Here is a 21,965-nt window from a genome sequence, read left to right on the forward strand (position 1 = left end):
TCAAGTTTTTCTGATGATTTAATTTATATTAGGTTATGAAAGAAATTGTCTCTGAATTTTTCTATCATAATTTCGGATCTGAAAATTCGATACAATCGAGATGATGCAACAAAAATTGAAATCTTGACCCATAGCAGAATACAAAGTGCATAAGGAAAACTCCTTTCGACCCAAACTTTATGCAGCCCCTAATAAAAAAAGAATTGTAGATCAGAAGTTTTAATTATCGATGCATCTGTGCGATTTCATCCAAAGCGTACGAGAATTTTTATATCTTACTCGACCGTAGTCACCATTTTACGCACTTTTTTCTCATTGTACCTGATCGGACGTAGTCATTTTTTGTACTGGTTGTGTAGCTGTAGCTCTCTCCGTTCAGAAGTTATTTCAAGTCGAACGAACATTCTTACGTACCTTTATGACCGCGCAGCCAATCAAAAAAAATTGTCAATTATTTCAAATGAAATCCGATGCAAGGAACAGATGGTTAGTGTAGAATAGCCATCTATACAAACTCGAGTTGACCGTACAGATGTATAATATTTTGCTATTGTTTTCATTTCTATGATGAACTTGAAAGAGAGAATCGGAAGAAAGTCATGATACAATTTTCAAAGACCTTGATCCGATCGCACGAAGCATTTATGTTTTTGCTGCTTCTTCCTTGGGTATGCAGTACTATCATCTCCTTGGCTTTTGTCATTCCATCGGGTCTCTCTTGTTAGTAGCAGCAGCACGCATTGGGGTTAAGGATGTCGACCGGGATCATGATGATAAGCACTGGGGGTAACAAAAAAAACTAGAAAATTTCTATAAACGTTATCGTTCCTTGCGTGTTTTTTTTTTTTCTTTTGAGAAAGTCGGTTCATTAGCACGAGACAAGCATTAGGGTTTCTATCTCTTCTTTTACCTGTTATTTTTAAATCGACTCCCCTTCAGGTTATTCCCCAGTCATTCAAAAGCCAATTCATTATCTTGTAAAGGGTTAAAAAAAAAAAAGAAGTAATTCTCCCAAAGATAAAAGAAGAAACCACAAAGACACTTACTTACAAAGCCTGTGGGAAAGTGAAAAATAAAAGATGAAACAAAACTGAGGGATGATAGAAATATGTACAGCCAATGCTCTAAATCTTCGAGTTGGAAAGATTGGTTGAAACTAGAGAGAGAGAGAGTAAAGTAAGAGTAAAAAAAATGACTTTAGAGAAGAACCTGCAGCCAATTCAAGAAAAGTCACGATTTCAATTTAGCACCATTTTTATTCTCCATTCTACATAATAGTAATATATATATGTGTATGAGTGAATAAATAGCTGTACAAAGCTTAGGCACGCACAGCTGCCGGCATTTTTTTTAAAGCATCTGAGGTTGAAAATACCGAGGCAAGATTTAGGGGGTTACGGAGCAACTCTGGATATCTTATCTGGTCTTACAGATAGGCCGTAATTGACCAAGCGGTGCCTGGGTATGTGTGTGTGCATGTATCATTAAATATGTAGTATGAGAAATGAGCCTGTCTGTATTCGGCATCAATCCATCAAATCCGTGGTTATCATGTTTCAGAGTGGAATGCTGCTACCTGTAATATGGGAGTGGATAGCGTTTTTTTTTTACTCCTGCGTTTATTTAGAATAGTTAAGGAGATTGTGTATGCTTATATTCAGAAATTGCGTTTATTTGCTGTCGGGGGATGTTCTTTCAAAATGATGCAAATTAGTTGGATGAAAGAATAGTAATTGCATTTTTTTGCGTTATCAAATTCGGTTTCTGTGCGCGAAAAAATTCTACATATTACCTTCGGTATTCGAAAAATCTAAAAGCATTTTTGGCTCTAACTATATTAACACTCTATGGTTCACCCCCCCCCCCCATAAAAACGTATGGGGGGAATTGCTGCCACCCATGTGTCTTTTTGAATTCAAATGAAAAACTTGGAAAAATTTATGCAGCTTTTTAATGCATGTAATTTTTTTGTTCGGGGTTCCTACTGTGCGTTCTGGGGGGGGGGGGGAAAGAGTGATTGATAATAGCTTGAGATGATGCTTATATAGCATCATATATAGCTCCTGCTTATAATCCGCTGATTATATGAATTATACACCTGTGCACATTATCTGCCGCTTCTTTTTGAGAGGTTGAATTACAAATAAATATACAGTGTGTAGGTCTACTATAAATTTATTAATAGTTTAAAAAAAGTATAAAAATTGAAGGAATTTGTATAGGCCTACTATATTTGAATGCTGCTAGCGACAAAGTTATCCTCACGGGGGGGGGGGGGGTGTACAGAAAAAAATGTTAATTCAAATTTTTGTTGATAGAGGCCGCTGTACGAAAGTCCGGCAGGAGTGATTTTATCTGAGCTTTTTTTTTTCCAATCACTTCTGCGTCCGGAACGTTCGTGAAGATTCAGCTGGCGATTCGTGGCTAAGATAAAACAACTTCACTAATAGTACTTTATCCACCAATGTAAATATTTGAATGAAAAACCTCCTGTAAGCCCAAGTAACAGGAAAATTAAGAAACGAGCTGTTGATTGCACACTCTGCATTTTGTGGGATTGTGATTTTGCATATTTCCAGTAATTTGTTTTCGTGCAGCTTCCCCATCTAAAAAATTAAACTAAACATTTTCTGGGCCGTGAGTATAACTATTTTCGTAAACCGCATTCAAATATACCTATTTCTTCAATTCTTATGAAGTTTTAAACTATTTGCGAACTTATGGGGGATTTACCCGACTTATTACGAATTTGCCCAGTATTAAAAACTGATTTGTAAAAAAAAACAATTTTTTTTTCAAAGATTTCTTAGGTGTGAGTAAAAAAATCTGTCCTCCCCGCCCCAAAACGTGACGATCAACCTCCTTCGATTCCTTTAGATTTTACTGTTGATGAATGAAGTTTTCATACAAGGATTACACGTTTCTTTGGACCATTTCACACAAGTGATTTTTTAACCATTATCGCTGACCAGTGTGGGACACTGGTGGTTAAGCTTAGTCACCAACTCTCCGGAAACGGACAGAATAAATTAAAGTGGATGTATACGCATTTACATATACAATCATTAACGAGTCGCGACACCCGTCTTATCGCTATGAAATCTGATGCTCGATTGTTTCTGAAACAGAGCCTGATTATAAATCGATAAAAAAATATATATATTGCCGTAGGGAGGATACTATGTTTCTTTTTTCCTTCGCCGGTTGTAAACCTTTCGTTTCGCAAACTAACCACTTTGTAGACCCGTCACCATATAACCATTGACACAAAGCACCGGTGATTATATGGTGTTATAGGCCCTCGTGTATTATTTTCATGGTCCTGTCGTTGTACACATCAGCAAAATTATCCCCGAAAAACACTCCTAGTTAAGATCTGTTCTCACACTTTTAAGATCGAATATATACAGACTTTCCTATATATATATATATATATATCTAATATTTTTTTTTTCACCTGGACCCTTAAACAACGGACCAGTCGCAAGTACCGCGGACGTGACCTTACTTCGAATTGCTCGACTGGTTTGTATTATTCCGTCACAGAGTAACTATAATAATGGCGTCTATTAAATTATAGGTTAGCTGAACATGTGATCTTCATGCCCCCTTCTTTTTTCTTTCTGTTATGGACTTCTCTTTACTCACTTCCCGTGGTCAAACAGTAAACTATTATCCAAACTATGGATATACGCAGAGAACACATATGACAAGAGTTGCGTGTTAATTGCGTGCGAGTTGGACTAAGATGTTTGTGAGGATCCGTTAAAGGCTTATTGGAATAGGATGAGGAAAAACGTCATTCTCTGGGATTATTAATTGATAATTTCTTTGAGAACCTCGTTGCTGTGTATGTTGATTTGTCGTTTGCGGATAATCGGCTTTTGAAATTGAGTCGGAAATAATTTCGGTGGAAGAAACGCCTCTTTATTTCTGGCTAGGCTCGTAAAAGCTTTTATTTGATTTTTCCCGCTACGCCACGTATCTTCAACTTGTTGCTGGGGAGCACCGCAGTGCTCACTGAAGCTTCAAATATTGCTCGATGGTTGTGTTCGATTTCGTTTCCGCGAGGTCTTGATCGATACCTCAGTCAAATCGTTGCATTCAAGGAGTCGTATGTTATGTATGCCATTATTTAAGAATGGGCGCAGTACCAAAGGATGTTTAGAGGTGTCGCGAGTTCGATACCCGGCTCGTCCTTGTCAGAAACCTTTCCTGACACAGAGGTACATCAAAAACGGCGACATGACCACAGAAAACATTGCTACCGCAGGGAGTTCCCCCATCGAAGGGTTAACGCACCAACCTCTCGATGAATATAAAAAACAAGCCTGCAGTTCGGAATCGGCAGTAAATTGTAGGTCCCGGTCTAATTAGCCCCCTTGTGCAGAAAATGACCGTGGTGCGACAAAAATGATCAAATTATTTAAGAATGCCAAGGTGTGATGTAAGACCGTGGTGTCGGAGCCGAGATGCATTGGGTGCTTGAGCACCTACAGTATTTTTTTTAAACGACACACACACTATCTCATTAAAATTCATAAAGAACAGCTTTGCGAGTACCAGTAACAAGAAAGTTATCATCTTGAAAAGATCTCCGGATTCCGGGATTTTTAAAGCTTCCGTGGCATTTGATTCTTGCGGAATTCTCACTGCCTCAGAAAAGCTGTCACGGAACCCCAATTCGAAACCCATGTCATATGCATGGTTTTTGTGTGATTGCGTCTAACGGATTCTTGCATATTGGTAGGTTTGTCGTATGCTTAAAGGCTTTTCCGAAACTACGCATGCAATCGATAGTAAATCGCTTAATGGGTCTCCTACCTGTTAACATGAAAAGAATTTTTTTTATGTAGAAATATTATTTATCTATTGATTCATTTAAAATATTTACCATTTATATTAGATTGTATATGCTATCAGTACAAAATTTTACGTATCTCCAAAACGCAATTTTTTACAAATTTAAAAAAAAAAATCATCAATTTCTTGCGGACATGATGGAATTGTGTAAATTCAATGAAATCGAATAAAATATTACTCGAAATAAAAAAATAAAAAACACTTCAGTTCATAAAATGTCAAAAAGATTGAGATTTTATCGACTCAATCTTATTTAAAATTAAAGTTTAAATAATTTTATAACTCAATTATGCATTTATGAATGGATCTCAAATCTTTCCCGTTATTTTATGAACTGAACCGTTTCCTTTATGTTGGATCAATTTCATTGATGTCATGTTGTTATATCATGCTCACAATCTGTTTTTAATGAGTTTGTTTTTGTTTTTGTTGAGAATTTGTAGAAAGTAAGTATTGTTGTATAGAGTTGTGTAAAATTTTGTTCTGGCATAAGGTAAAATATATGTGGTAAGAATTTGAAATAAACCAATGGATAAAAAATATTTTTAATATTTCTACATAGTTTTTGACCATGTTAAAAAAAAAGACCCCTCCCCCCCCCCCCCCTAAGTCAGCAGTTCTGAACCAGTGTTCATGTGAACTCTCCAGGGGTTCCGTGATCGCTCGAGAAGGAGGAAAAACAGTAAATTCAGAAAAATTATAATTATAAATACTTTTAAATAATAAAAATAAATCGGTAACTTTGATAAATTATTAAAAAAATTAGCCTACGCGGGGCTCCCCCGAGTCAAAAAAGGTTAAGAACCGCTGCCTTAAGTGATAAATCGGGATGGCAGGGCTGGAACTAGAGGGGAGATGGAGGAGGGACAAATATATATATATATACACACACACACACACACACACACACACCCCGAGTGACAGTTTTAGATGGGAACAAAGAATACCATTACAAAAACCTTCACGGTGGTAGACGAGAATTTTACCACCACGCCACTCGGGCCGTCTGGTCGTGCTAGGTCCGTTCTGCTCTGTGTGTGCGTGTGTCGTGAAGCTTGTTTCTGGGTTATACTCGTTATAGAGTGATGACATCTGCCATTAAAGTTTCGAACTATGAATGAAATCTAATGACTTAATATTTGTACCGTTGTAGGCCTGTTGCGCTCAGTGGCGAGACTTTTCAACGGGGGAGAGGGGTGTATCTCGCATTTGCTCCTCGAAGTTAGGAACCACAGAAAACAAATTTCAGCCTACCACACTACTATAGGGTTCAGTGTTCAAGAACTGGATTTTAATTAAGGACGTGTTTCGGGTCAAATTACTTCACACGATAACGCCTGGGCTGTTCTTGCTCCTGAAGCTTTCAATTGAAGCCCGATGGTCCTATCGTACATTAAGGATTTTTAGTGTGACAAATATTGTCAGACTTCATAAATCAAAGGTTTGCCGCATAATAATCGGCAAATTCTTTTCATGCCAAAAACTGAGACTTTAAAGGACTCCAGTATATACTTATGCGCTGTATTTATCTTACCATTCGGTACGAAGAAAAGTCATAAACATTATTAATCAAATGACCACAAGCAAAAAAGGGACAATTAAAATCTAAGGATGATTCCCAGGGGAAATTTCAAGCGGATATCATCATCATCATCGGGCTGTCGAATCGTACGGAAAATCATTTCGAATTCCAATCAGGTAATCTGTGTGTGTGTGTGAGATTGAGGAGTTACCTAAAGGTAAAGGACGGAGGGAGGGTCAGAGTCTGTGTAATAATAGACTCGTTCAACGTTGGCAAAACGTTGAATAGATGCACGTGGGCCTAGCTTTTAAAATACATGATAGGAAATGGAGAAAGAAAAAAAAGAGGCCCGTGAATATCTCTTTAGAATGCTTAGGACGTACGTAGGACTTGACTCGCCTCTCTTTCTGTGGTAGTGGGACTTTACTCGCGTCCGTAACGGTTAGCAGTGGTAGTTTCCGCTACCGATTCCGACAGTATTTAAGAATTACGACCATTTCTTTTTACCAAAGGTGGCTATTAGATTCTCTGCTCCTTAATTGCTGCCCGGCTGCCATACTGTGAAGAGCTTTCCTCTTGCTATTTTGCTGTATAAAAAAAATGTACAGACGGTGATTGAAGAGACGTGAATGATTGTAATAGAGATTCGGGTGCTAAAAGGAAAGGAATATATAAACGCGCTACCGACTGCGAATTTTAATAAGGGCTTTTCAAAAAAAGAATTGCCTCCCTGTTATTCGCGTGCTCGTAATTTTCTAGGGTTCGAAGCCGGCACGTGTTGCTTTGGTAGATGAGTTTGAACCGGCGCGTGCGTCTTTTTTGAGAAAGACGTGTTGATTCTGTTGCCTCTCTCGTTCATTCTTTTTCCACGTGTATGCAATTTGAAGTTCAAGATGTGTAGGATAATTTTCTTGATCGATTGGATAAACCAAGTGTTTCTTATCACTCAGTCTGATCAGTGATTATTGATGTTTTTTTCTAATTGACGTTATGTGTCTCAAAGTAGAATATGCCGAAATCTGTGATATACGTCGCAGAACAATCTGGAAGAATTCTTTGAAAACGGTTGAAAACACTAATTATGGGAAGTTTTACAGCAGAACATTTCCAATCAGCCGAGGGCTCGTTGCAGAACAATGCAACTTTAATCTACAGATGGCAAGCTGTTGTTGACACAATCCAGTCGAGTTCGTAGGTGTCCATTCATTTGCAATTTGGTCAGCCCATTTCTGTGTCTGATGCATGCAGATAGAAAAGATAAGCTCCGCGAATATCCAGACTGTGTCTTCAGTTTGATGCTAAGAATCTGATATTGAAAGAACTTGTGCTCTGAAAACACGAGCTGCTTTTTTCCGATGCATCTTCTATTAGCTGAATCTTCCATTTTACATGAAATGATTCAAAAACTTTCAGAAAGAGAAGTGAAGGTACATCTGGAAAAAAGTTTCCGAGGTGAACACGAGTTAATTGGAATCCAGTGACAATAATTCCGATGATGATTGGTGTGAAAATTCAGCTCAATACGCGGCTGATTTATATTAGCACGTGGATCCATATCAACGAAAATGTTCGTTAGCCGAAGCAGAAAAATCACGAAAAAAAATTTCGTAAGCCGAGATGTTCGTTAGGCGAAGTATTTGTACTTGAAGGTTGTGTTGAGAGGTTGGCTGAGCACTTAGAGGAGTCCAAGTGGCAATATGCTCGTCTACCACCAAGAAGGGGGCCATCATGTTTAAAGGTTCGACCTCAAGGATTGGCAAAGAAAAGTTCTTTCCCTATCAAACCTGAGGTCACCAGCAATAGATTGAACCTTTTCGGTATGACCTCGCGGAAAGGTCTCTTCGATGTTATTCTAGGTTTACTCTTAATAATCCAGTTGATTAGAAATAATTTAATTACACGACATATGAAAATATACGATAATGACGGGTACATAAAAAAACACATGCTGTCATAACAATGGCGTGGTGCGAACTGAACTAAACGTCCAATAGCGGTGATACAATACGGTGACATGGTAGCGTCACTTGTTCGACATAGAGGCAATCATATAACACATGCTCAAGACAAGGGCTTACATACCTTTCTCCAGAGAGGCATATTTCTGATTCAACTCGATCGGTAGTGAACTTTCTGTATGGTGACATACCGTGAGTTGGTGGGCAGTGAAACAAAAGAGTGTACTGCACTTATATAGGGTGTTCTGTAAGTCCTCGATACCTACAAAAAGGGACAGCATAAATGAAGAGGGTTGTCCGCCACTTTACGCTGTTCTTTCCCAACTTTTCTCAGCGAAATATTGCACTTAAAAACGTGGATTTTTTTTTCAGCCTCGGAAAAGACGGGATGACAACAACTTTCTAATTGGGTTTTTTAAGACGGTGTCCATATAAAAATTGTAGATTTTTTATTTTGTTACACTATTTTCAATCTCTAAAATTGGTACAGAGTGATTTCTGAACAAATTTTGAGCATTTTTCAAATTGAAATCATACTTCTTCGACGAACGGTTAATAATATAAAGGCTTATTAGGCCTTACAGGACACCGTACATAGAGGTTATAATTCGACTGGGATCAGCTGATCAAAACGAGCTCACATACTGTGTAGTCTCACCCTTTAAATACCACCCTCCAAATACCACCATAACTGATATTGTACTCGGTACGTAAAACCAGTTGCGTTGCCGATGAATGGTGATACGGTCCGACTAAGGTGCCTACAAAAAACAGCGAACTCGTCATCCATCTTAGAGCTAATAACAGAGTTATGTTTCGGAAATCTCTATAGGAAAGGATAGGGAACAGCTAAACAAAATACCGGTGTCGCAATTTTACCTAAAGATAGCGCATAAGTCAGCATTGTACTTCAAGAAGCTGTAGATTGGGTGGGTGATTTGAGCATATCGGATTTATGAAAAGATTAGCGGATTCACAGAGCCGTGAATACAAACTCTGAGTTCAAGATAATTCTACTGACCATTCTGATAGTCTCGTGTTAAGGGCATCTTTCTCAGACATGTCTAGATTTGAATTATAAATTTGGACATTGGTGTATCTGTACAGTTGTTTGAAAAATGGTCAAGTAACTACCTACCTTTAATTAGCATACCTATCACCGTGGTAAGACCATATGAATTGAATTGAAAAAATATTTATCAGTATAAGGCCGTTTTTTCAAAAATATCTATTTTCTTCTGTATTGCAATATTACTAATAATTGCTGAGAACAATTTAGTTAAAAATGTTTAAACCTTTCTTTCGAGACGAATTTCTCTGTTACCATAAATTTTCCTCGTAGTGGCAATGAAAGCCGTAAAATTTGATATTGAGAACCTTAATTTCCTACTTCATTTGATCTTTAGCTCGAGTTCTCTTTGAGCCTTTGACTATTAGTTTTCAAGCGGGTCTACGAGAGATTGTTAGAGCAGAGGGAAGGATCGCTGAGGGATCTATTCAAGAATAAAACAGGAATTAGGAAGGAAATATGACGAATATAGCATATCATTGAGGGTCCTTAGTTCCTTGGATGATTGACCAAGGGTTCAAGTGCTGATAGAAAAAAACGCTGCCTCCAGACATCGAGTAAGATGTTGAACGTAAGGAAGGCATTCGTCTAAAACGCTCGATAAATTTGTTCGATAGCTTTTAGAACTGAATGAACACAGGATTTTAAGGTTTTAAGAAATGTAAGCAATATATTTTCGATAATTGTCACACACATGGTAATAAAAACCGTTGATGACGAACGGCAATTAAACCCGAACCCTTTGATGTAAAGACTAGCGCATTAAACTGACTGATCCTGATGAAACAGCAGAATTTACAAATGAACTAAATCAAAATAGGGATGTTTTTAAAAAAAGATTACTAAATAAACTTGCTTGTGGTCTTCGTCTTTCCGAGTTACTATGGTTTTGTTGCTCACAAGACGTTTTTCATCACTCTTAGTTGCTAGTTTTATTGCACGCATAACACTTGAGATAAATTAATATGTTCTCGAAATAATTACATCTTCATTGTTATTTCTTAATCCGAAATTTTCCTCCTCTTATAGAAACATCGACAATTGTTCACATGAGTTATTAATGAAATGGCCATCCCAATCTTCTATCCAAGGGACACTCGGTGATCGGGAGGTTGGGGGCGAATCGGCTGAGGACACACGAAACCGATACGCTTTACAATAGAATTCCCCGGCCAGACAAGCCACGCCCGTGAAATATTACCACCCCATATGTTTCTTCCCTGCCAGATTCCCCACTTTGGATGATGGATGGTGGTATTGCACCTGTTACAATTGTAAATTGTGTCAGGAGCATTAAAGAGGGAAATATGTATATAATATCGTTCATATTATGGATACAGCAAAAGCGGGGTGTGGTGAAGCCATTCACACACAGCGATACTGAAATCGCCTTACCCGTTTCGCCGTGTATCGCTTACAATGTTCCGAAATGTCAATGACTTCGTGATGGGCAAGACATGTTGGCTTATAGAACGCTTTTGGGTTGGGAGGTATGAATGTGTATGTTCGTTTATACCTAATTCCGAATTTATTGTGAGCCCGATTCCCTCCCTTATACCCATCAAACTTGGGAGCCAACTTCTCTTTGTGGCCTATTCTATTAAGAAAGAAAGAAGAAAAAGAACAATGTATGGCTTTTATCCTTCTTATATACTAGTTTCTTAATGTTTATGTATCGAATATGGCAACAACCGGGATGAGAAAGAGAAGGGGGGAAAATAAATTAATACTCTCTTGAAAATGAAATACTGTACTTACTCACTCCCTCACCAACTGCCATTTAGTTATTTTTTTACCATGCGGTATGTGGCTTGTCTTTTTCCTTTGGGGTGGAGATCTATGGTTAAGGCGTGCCGGGTTGCTTGCTCTGCCTGTGTGTGGTGTGTTCGTCTGGAAGTAGTAGTGTAGTAATGCTTTGCCACATCCTCATCACTAAGGTTTACTGAAAGAGTTTGGATTTGTTTCGAGGGGCCGTCGTAAATATTCGCAATGCTTATTACGCGTGGACTTCAATTTGTTCTTGTCCCTGTTGATCAGTTGACTGATCTCCCGCATTGGACATGAGGAAGAAACTTGAAAATGAAGAAGAAAGCTCTATGAATATGAATAATATCCTTTGATAGCAAACAGCGGCTTCCAAACAATATCGTTGTTGGTAAGCAGCTCCTTCCAAACAATATCGTTGTTGGTAAGCAGCTCCTTCCAAACAATATCGTTGTTGGTAAGCAGCTCTTTCCAAACAATATCGTTGTTGGTAAGCAGCTCCTTCCAAACAATATCGTTGTTGGTAAGCAGCTCCTTCCAAACAATATCGTTGTTGGTAAGCAGCTCCTTCCAAACAATATCGTTGTTGGTAAGCAGCTCCTTCCAAACAATATCGTTGTTGGTAAGCAGCTCCTTCCAAACAATATCGTTGTTGGTAAGCAGCTCCTTCCAAACAATATCGTTGGCAGCAGCGATTTTTAAACAACATACTTTACTGACAAGCAGCGCCTTTCAAACAATACTCTCGTTAGCAAGAAGTCCCTTTCAAACATTATCCTCTATTGACAAGAAGTCCCTTTCAAACAACGCCCTCGTTCGTAGCAGCGTCTTTCAAACGGTATCCTTGTTGGTAAGCAGCGCCTTTCAAACGATGTCATTGTTGGTTACAACCCCTTTCGAACAATATCCTTGACAACAATGTTATTGAATGCCAACAAAATATCCGTTTTATTTTCCTTTCTAAAATAGAAATTATTTAAAACTTGTTTTTTTTTTAATGATACTTTGTCAGAGGTATCGCAAAAAACTGCAAAATGAAACGACAAAGAAATTTATTTCGATGCTCGAGTTAATTTTATTGAATAACTTCCTTGTTTAATTTTTATTCATCAATTAAAAGTCATATTTTGTTTTAAAATTGACATGTATCCAAAAAAAAAAAAATTATTCCGTAAAATATCTCGAGCATCGAAAGAAATTGACGGCACCATCTCAAAGGCCAAATTTCAATTTAGACGGACTGTTCTTGGGGTCACAAACTTATTGCTCACAGATACCAAGAAGCTGTTTTCCAGAAATATATAGATGGGCCCTTATAAAACCTATGGCCAGAACATCATCTCGCGGGTGTGGAAGACGCACCTCTTCCTGAGCAACCACACATGTCCTCTTTCCCTTTATTATTTTTATATACTATATTATATAAGAGTAGATATAGAAGAAAATTCAGAATAATGATGATAAAATAAAGCAAGAGAAACGAAATTGGGTGGAATGGAGAGGAAGTGCAGAAAGCGATTGTGTTTTCTTTTCTTCAAATTGTGCTGCTGATGATCACAGGTGCCTATTTTATAAGGTGAGGTCGACATACATCATGGATATCGTGTATACTGCTGCTGAGTGGTTTATAGGCGCGTGGGGATTATCATCGCCACTGTGGATTCATCGCGGAGTTGCATGGATGACTTGGCTGACTATTTGTAATCGAAGAAAATTCGGTAAATTGGGATCCTCAATACGGAAAAATGTAAGATATCGTCTATTACCAATAAAAGTTGCAAATTGTGGCTAAAATCACTGAAAAATCGCCAGTGGCGTAGCTGAGAATTCATTGGATTAAATTTATTTCACGAATAAGAACGTTCAACAAGACGAATATGTGAGATAAATATTTATAGTCATAATAATAATTTATATGTTATGAAAATAATGTCAATGTTTGGTTTTTGGATCATAAGCCCTAAGTGGCCTGCCTTTGAGACTAATTAAGATGTGCCTGAACTTCGATATTAGTGAACAAATTTTCATTTAGCTTATTTATGTATAGTTCAGTTTGGATTTTAGTAAAGAATAAAAATTCACGTAAAGCTTCGTTGAAAATGCGGGGAAAACAGTACAATCTTCATTGAAGTTATAAATCCAAAGTTGTGAAAATACGTGAATATCCCTTAAACTATGAGCCATATTGCCAGTTGTGGCTTTTTCATTGTGAAGGTGTTGATATAAGTAGGTTCAGAATATAGTATGGCCACATCCTTTTTCAACTTCACGGTATGAATGTGAGCCGGTCTTCCATTTGAAAAAATGCAAAGAGCAGGCAGTCCTTTAACGCGATACAGTCGACGCTCGTTATAAAGACCCCCTTCGTTCCACGGAAAACGGACGTGATGTTACATTGAGAAAATTCAGACATTCGTATTTTTGACTTCAAAATATGGAAGACGGCAGCTCCATTATAACACGAAGCAAGCATAGCCTTGCATATTTCTTTGGAATTCCCAGAATGTTTACGTGGTTCATGTACGGTTAATTACGTAGTAGTACAATAGTTCTCAAACTGGTGGTCATATAGCCCTCTTGCGGTTCTGGAATGCTCTGGGGGGTCACATGGGTGCAAATCAGATGGAAGGGAAGCCACGACAAGTGAAGGGGCCACAGAGTTGTGAATAAATAAAGATTTGACTGAAATATAGTGGGGGCTTGATGACTACTTTCTGAATCTAGCAGAGCTGCCCATAGAACCCGGGCCATCTGTATCTAGAGGCCTACATGATGAGATCTAGTACAATGAAAATGTAAGTATGTAGGCTGGTACTTCCGGTTAAGTATGGGGGCCCCAGAACATTGCTTTCCCCGAGGACCCATGATGTTGAGAAAACCATGCATTAAGCCCTCACAAGAAAGAAGCTCGCTGAATTCTAGCCGCAGGGTGATGTGTCGGAAGATTCGATATATTATGTAAGATCACTGGATGATCGTGCCGCACTTTACACAGACCTATTTATGCCATATAATTCGGCTGTTGGGAAAAAAGGGATGATCATCTACCATCTGGTTCCGTGCCTGGCCCGTAAGTTCCAGAAATCGATCTAATTTATGAAATTTCCGTTCGTTATAAAATTAGTTTTAAGTTGGGGGGGGGGGGAGGTTTAATGCACGCAAATTTTCTAAAAGCACATTTTAGAATTTAAAAATTCCATAATATAATTTTTTTTGCGTCTGTGTTCGAGTTTTTGCACCGGACCGAGATTTGTTCCAGACCTGCACTAGAAGTATTTTTAATATTAACTGCTGTGGCTGGCTTTATACAGTATATGCTAATATTTCCCATTTTAAATTGTCTTTTTTTTTTTAAATCAAAACCGAGTTTTTTTTGTCAGAACGCTTTTTCAAACATCAACTTTTTCGAATGTCTTGAAACTTTGTCTCTCTCTCAACACTAAGGTGTTACACAATTCAACGCAGCGGTTTTCGATCTTTTTTGACTCGCGCAGCCCTTTTTGTACAAAATTTCTATGACAGAGCTCCGTAGGCCTATTTATTTATTCACGACAGTTACCGATTTATTTGTATTTAAAATTTTTTTTTTTTTTTTTTCAAATTTACGGTTTCTTTCATTTTCCTCGAGCCCGTGGAGAGTGCACACGAAACCCCAAGGGCTCCGCAGAGCACCAGTTGAGAACCGCTGTCTTAACGAGAGGATTTCTTATTAAAATGATTAAAAAAAAAAATTATTGCACGAAGTAGGACGTCGAAAGGATCTCGCTCTTGGATGAGGCTAGAGGCCCCTGGATAAAACGGGGCAGCCACGAGAATATAGTATAGTCCGAAGAGGGCTACAGGCTGAAAAGATTGAGAAGTACTCTCTATAGCAAAAGAAGAAAAAAAACGTTGAATGTGGGTGAAACGGCTTTTCTCCGCATTTCTATAGCTGTTTTTCCCAACTCTCTTCCGCTTTTCGAATTCTATATAATATCTCGGTGAATATTGCACTTAGAAACATGGAATTTCTTTTGTTGGAATCAGGAGAGACAGGGCAACAATTTCCTAATTGGGTTTTGGGGCACACGAGGAGTGCATAAAAAGTTAACATTTTTATTTTAACAACTATTCACACACACAATCCCTTGAGGCATGAATGACATCTGAGTACCGCACGTTATTTGGAAAATTTTTCTAATTGGAAGTATACACCTCTAGGATCAACTGTTCGCCAGTAAAATACTATACACCGTGTTTGCTATGCACCCTGTACATACAGTATATTACAACCCACACTAGTATATTTGCATTAAGCATAGTCGTCATGTATTTGAAATAAATTATGGCAATATGTTCATGCCATTTATTTTCATTGTAAAACAGACTTTAATGGCTCGTTGTCATTTTTCCAGTTCTTCTCATCCGAGGTCCAGCGAAGATGGTGACATCGCGGAAGATGAAACGTTTCGCGACGCCGTCGATTACTCTTCCAGCAAACCCAGGGTGGAAACTAGCGACGGCAGCGTCAGCACAGATGGTGGACCTGAACCGGAACCGACTCCGTCCAAGAAGGAATCCAATAAGAAGCCGCCTCCATCCAGGCTCTGGCGAGCTTTTAAGGCCTCGTTGCCCTTCCAGATCGCGTTCGCGCTGCTTTGCTGCCTCGCTTACGCCCTGGAACCGCACTGTTGCGATTTCTTCAACAGTTTCAGTTTCTCCCTGATGCCGCAACTCCGACATACGAGTGGTCCGCCTCCAGTGTAAGCTGGCCGTTACAGTAAATTGAATTAACTGCGGCCTTTTTTTTTAAATATACAATGTACTCTTGTATTTTTCCTTTTTATAATAGACCTTTTGTTACCGAAATGTAAATATTTGTTTATAGGGCAGATTTGATACCGGTGTGGACTTTGAGCATTAGGCTGCTTATAGATTGGTAGAATGTTGATATTTGTTATTCATATTCTGATGAGAAGTATTTGTTACATATTTTCAGTAGATACCTTTTTATTTTTAGTTGATCGCTGTTTTCTTAGTTTAATTTTCTTGGCGATTTCATCTCACGAAGCCGAGACCAGAAATCGCCAATCCAAGAAAATAACTTTTCTAAATAAATTCAACCAATTTTATTACTGATATTGTTTCGATATGGATATTTTAACGTGATCAATACCAGCTTAATTTGGCGGCATGAAAAGTCGCCAATATCGCAATTTTTTTAGGATCGTCAGTAACGATCGATGGGTTAATTGAATCATAATTGGCATTAAAAACATTCTCAGGTGAAAATTTTTGCAGGTAAATTGTGACCAATTTTTTCCGTCCAGATTGATTCTTGGACAGTTGACTAAGTCTACTGATAGCATTGGAGGAATAGCTTCAGTTTTTTAACTCAACGCACTGAAATCGGTCGAAAATGTTTATATACACTGTACATTATTACAGCTATTTATATGTGAACATTTTTTTTCAACTTAAATATCCACAACATGCTTCTGGACTAAATTTGTCTGAGGGACAAACGATTGATGACCTACTGAAGCGGATTGTTCGGTACGACTTGTTCTTACTTATCCTTCATGTTGGTTGTAGTGTTCAGGAAAAAGGGTTCGGGATTTAGATTTGTTTTGTGTATAGTTTTTACATGATGGCTTCTTTGTTAAGATTATATACATGCTGCTCGTGAGTCGAGTAAAATCTTACTAAGCGCACATTAACTGAGGAATGTGAATGCACAGATTGTAATGCTTCACATTTGTCATCATTTATTTAAAGCGATGTGATGGAAATCATCGAGACTAAAGCGCCTTATTAATTAATTAGTGACGATGTAATTAACTGATTTCATATGTTCGTTTCGGGACAATGTTTTCATTCATCGTTATTGAAATAATGGGGAAGAAAAGGCATTTTTTTATATATATATTCAGATTTAAACGTTTTCTAGTCATAGATTAATACCTTTTTTTTCTCAATTATGTTTGTAATTGAATAGAAAATCTCTATCCAATAAGTATTATTATATATTTGAATTTTTTTTTGCAGTGAAGTAATTCATGATGTGAAATTTTTCTATTATTGTATGCATTTATTAGCGGGAAAAAATTGGCCCTCATTGGTAAGTAATGAGTATTTTTTTTCCCTCCCAATCAGTGTATTTGGTTCATACTCATTCATTCTTTTTTTCCCATTGATACTATGAAGCATGTGTTTTTATTGTTTTCATAATTGGTTTGTATTCTTTGTTTTTGAATAAATAAAGTAATTTTCTTTCGAAAATTTCGTTCATTTCCTTGATTTATTTTGCGATTATTTGGTCACCCCATAAGTCATTTTTGTTTTGCACGGTTGGAGAAAAGATTCTGTCTGACACGGGCGAACTTCTAAGTCGCAATAATAGTGCTGTAAGAAAAAGTTCATTGTATATCCGTGTATGGAGATATATATATATCTCTGCAGCAAGCTACGTGGCTGTGAACACGTGCTTCAACATGTGTATGAAGAATCCAAGTAGCACGATACGTTTGAATTCCATCAGGGGCATTTAGTGACCTTAATGTCAATGTGGGTGCTCTGTTATCTGTGTGCTTCGTGAAATTCTAGGAAAGAAAAATCAACCTCACTGATATACGATTGTAGCTGTGCCAAGTCCCCTGGATTTTTGCGGGAGACGCCCGAATTTATACTTCATCTCCCGGACTCCCGAAAAATTTTTGTATTTCCCGAATCGTTCATTTTATATTCCTCCTCCTAACCAGATCATGGCCTGCCGCTGTCTCAATGAAGAGGATTTTAGCACGTGTGGTGTCGAAGACCAGGACCAGACACATTTAGGAACTGTGAATGTGTTGTTAACTTAGTGTGTGTGTGTGTGGTTTGTTTCTCTATAATGCGTGTTATAGTGCTGTCATCAATTTTTCAAATCATGAGTAAAGTGTAATGATTGAATAATTGTACCGTCGGTCGTAGGCCTGTTGCTCTCTGTGGAGAGAGAACGATTTTGGCAATGCCGATTTGTGGAACCCTCGCGTCAAGCCACTGTCGTAGAATATCTATGAGGATATTTCCATGTGCTGGAAAAATTTGTTAAGCATCTTTTATGTCAACTATCCCAAAAGCATACACGCAAATATTCTTCAGATACTTCATGTCATTATCGCGCAATTTTTTGTAAGCCGATATCGCTTCATACGTCGATGAGAAATATGTTTTGTTCCTTAAAAGCTTCAATCTCTCCCGACATGGACAGCCCAACATCATAAATTAGTTCATATACTGTACTAGAAAGGCAATAGAGGGCATTGCTAAAACACACTCATATTTACCAGCACTATATAGAATGCCCTCCGTGTTCAAGAACACTCGCTGATAGATGACTAGTTTCTGCTGCTATAAGTGGGGGGGGGGGGAAGTCCATGGCAGACATCAAGACATGCAGAGATCCACGACTAAAAGTATTCGGGAGCCGCTGATTTAAATCGGACCGATATGAAATTTATTCTCGACTTCCGTGAGAGTTTACCTCAACGAATGAAAGCATGCTGCAATGCTTAAGGAACGTTTCACACGGAGCGGATGCGGACGCGGGTCCGCATACCCTTTCAAACGAGCGCTTTTTAACTTTCAACTTTAGTTCGAAATTCGTGCATATAAACTGTTTTTTCGCAATTTTTTTAATTATTTTTCTCCTTCACCCCTGATTCAGTGGCCATAGGCAGCCTAGAGGCATTCTTTGGTGGTTTAATCTAGAGCTACATAGAATATGGGAATAAAGATGTCTTCATTCCGATCCTCACAAGTAGTCGATGGGAGAAAATGTCTTCAAATATTTTCAAAAGATTTTGAAAAAAACAATCCGTCTTTTCGGAAAAATATGGAAGAAAAATTCCAAAAACATCCAAAACTTTCGATGTTCCAAAAAAAAAGAAAAAAAAATTCAGGAGAAATCAAAGAATTTGCAAGTAGTAAAAAAGGGAAGGGGTAGAAACTTTCAAAATGCCTGTGCTTAGAAATATTCACATCACAATTCTGTCTTAGGCCGGGATTACACTATAAAAGTTCGTTTATAAAACTTGAAAAATGAAACCAATAGGCGGATCAGTTAAGTTCTCTCGAATGTAACAGATGTGTTTATTGGTTACATTTTTCGAGTTTTATAAAATAACTTTCATAAACCTTTTATACTGAAATCCCATCCTTAAAGAAATTAATCACTTCTGAAATATAAAATTTCATTTTTGCAGTTTATAGACTGAATATCGAGTAAAATAAACTTGTAGGTATCGGGGAACCACCAAAAATATTCAAGTGCTTAGGGCCTTCAAACGTCTTAATCCGGCCCTGAGTGAACACCGTACGTGGATAACGTTGTTTAATAAAAGTATTTTTTTTAAAGTTTAAAAAAATTAAGTTAAAAAATTTAAAAAAATAACAAATATTTAAAATAATATTTCAGATATTTATATTTTTAAATAATTTTAAAAATTTAAAAAGAAAAAAATTAAAATTTTTAAATTAAATTTAAAAGTTATTAAAGTATGTAGTCAATTAAATATTCGTAATGAACAGAACGGCTTATAATTTTGGTCCCGCCAGTGGCCGTTGTTGACAGGTTTTATTGTATAAAATTGTGAAATATGGACAAAAGGCAGTTGAAGTTGCTATATCTCCATCTCGGAAGGAAACGTAGGGATAGACGTATGTAGGTACATCATATTTGGTGAACAGGGACCCTCATATGGTGTTTTTAAGGGTATTTATGGCAAATAATTTAAAAAATTCCGTGAAAAATCACCTTCAAAAAGTAGCCAAAGATGCGGACGAATTCGCTCCGCATCCGCATCGTGTGAATAGCTCCGAATAAACCTATTGTCAAAACTTCTATGTGCGGATGCGGAGCCCGCACTTAGGTTTTGACACATGCGAACGACGTCCGAACCCACATGAACATTCCGTAGGTACGGAGATTTTAAGGCGCAGTATATTCCAATTGTTAAAACTTCTTCCGGACCCGCATCCGCTCCGTGTGAAAGGGCCCTAAAGCGGGTAGGTAAAATATTGAAATTATCATAACTTGTAAAACGGGTTCCTAACCTTTTCAGTTCTACGCAAGGGCGTAGCGGGGGGGGGGGGACTTGAGGGGTCTGGTCCCCCCCCCCCCGAAATGTGAGAAAATGACCGAAAAAAGGGAAAAGGATGGCCAAATCTATTGTTCTATCACTTTGTTCTCCCCCGAACAAAATTTCTGGCTACGCCCCTGGTTCTACGGACTCTGTGCCAATAATACGAAGGTTAGGAGCCACCTAATGAAGGCTGCGGACCCTTTTTCAGAACAGTATTCACCGAGTAACAGTTTAAAAATAATGAATTATTTTCTCATTCCCGGCTTACAGATCTCACCCTCCTCGAGAAACTTCGCCAAGGAAGCCTAGTTAAAAACCACTGGTTTAGAAGGAAAAAAAAAACCATACTTATTTTCGCACCAATCTATCTTTAGGGGCCATTCAAGTATAACGTCAGCAAAGTTTTATCTATTTTTGACCTCCGTCAGCAAAGTTTTATCTATTTTTGACCTCCGTCAGCAAAATTCTCCCCCCCCCCCGTTAGCAGTCAGCTCTGTTCCCTACCTCCTAACGCATATTGGTGGGATAAGAGTCGTGCACGGAGGGAGGGGCATGGGGGGGTCGTGCCTGCCAAGCGATCAATAATTTATTTCTTTAAATGCAAAATTTTTTTTAATTAAAATTTTGAAAGAAAATACCTTTAGAATACATGTTATAATAAATTTCTGTTAATTTCAATGATATTTGAAGGCCAAGAACTAAACATTTCTTTTTAAGAAATTCATTGCCACGCATCCTCTACGCCATATATGCTAAACCCATGGCCGGCAGACCAGATGTGACCCTGGGGGTTATCTGATGTGGCCTGGCGCCTCAAACCTGATTTTGTGAAAATGCACTAAGCGACACATTTGCAGATCACTTAAGCGGCCCGGAGACATTTCCAGATCACTGGATCCGCGAGACATTTAGAGATTACTAAAGTGGCTCTGTAGGGGACTTATCAATAGGGAGAAAGTTATTTCAGGTGCCCACAAACTAGCGAAAGTTTTTTCTCGTTTTTGGCGAACCGAGAAGATGCCATTAAGAACATTTCATATTGTTATGGGTGGTTGAAGTAAGTGTCATCCAAACCCCCCTTTCCCCCTTGTCATCAAAAGTCAGCAAAAATCGGAAACCCCTCCCCCCATCGATGCTGACATAAATACTTGATCGACCCCCTTATGAATTACAAAAGTCTCGGAAAAAATATTTTCGTTAGAGCGTGCTGCTATCCTATGATGGTATAAAGTTTTACATATCTTAGATATATATACAGTCGGCCCCCCGTATTCGCGGGGGTTACGTTCCGGGGATGACCGCGAATACGAAAACCCGCGAATAACAGAAACCATAGGTTTTTTTTGTATATCTCGTTTAGTGAACATCATGAGAGAGAGCAGGGTGACGCAGAGGTAAAAAGGAATGTCAAAGAGGGTGCAGCGATTGTTGGCGATGTTTTCTGAAAGAATGTTGTGACTTATGTTTGCCATTTTTTCTTTTTCATATCATCAAGTATGTTGACAAGGCTTCCTCTACTAATTTATTTTTCTGCATGTGAAGAACGTAAAGTAGAGGGATATGTGTTATGAAAATAATCTATTGCTGATTTGAGCTTGCGAAGCCCTTCCGCTATGTTATATGTGGTTGAACTTGTCTTCTACTTCTTTATCTTGATCTTCATCTCGTACAGCTTCAGTTTCAGG

General features: G+C 38.1%; 1 protein-coding gene across 2 annotated transcripts in view; it reads left to right on the top strand.

Annotated features, from left to right (window-relative positions):
- LOC149081769 (uncharacterized) overlaps positions 1-17,437 on the top strand; it is a 380,853-nt gene extending 363,416 nt beyond the window's left edge. For both annotated transcript variants that reach the window (XM_089237205.1, XM_089237207.1), the window contains one exon: positions 15,571-17,437. In XM_089237205.1, coding sequence (XP_089093331.1) covers positions 15,571-15,922 — 352 coding nt within the window. In that variant the 3' untranslated portion in view covers positions 15,923-17,437. The remainder of the gene's footprint in view (positions 1-15,570) is intronic.
- The last annotated feature ends 4,528 nt before the right edge of the window (positions 17,438-21,965 follow it).

This window comes from Pholcus phalangioides, unplaced genomic scaffold (assembly GCF_987345545.1).
Source record: "Pholcus phalangioides strain wild (caught in Gottingen) unplaced genomic scaffold, Ppha-v1.0 ptg000009l_1, whole genome shotgun sequence".
Lineage (NCBI taxonomy): Eukaryota > Metazoa > Arthropoda > Arachnida > Araneae > Pholcidae > Pholcus > Pholcus phalangioides.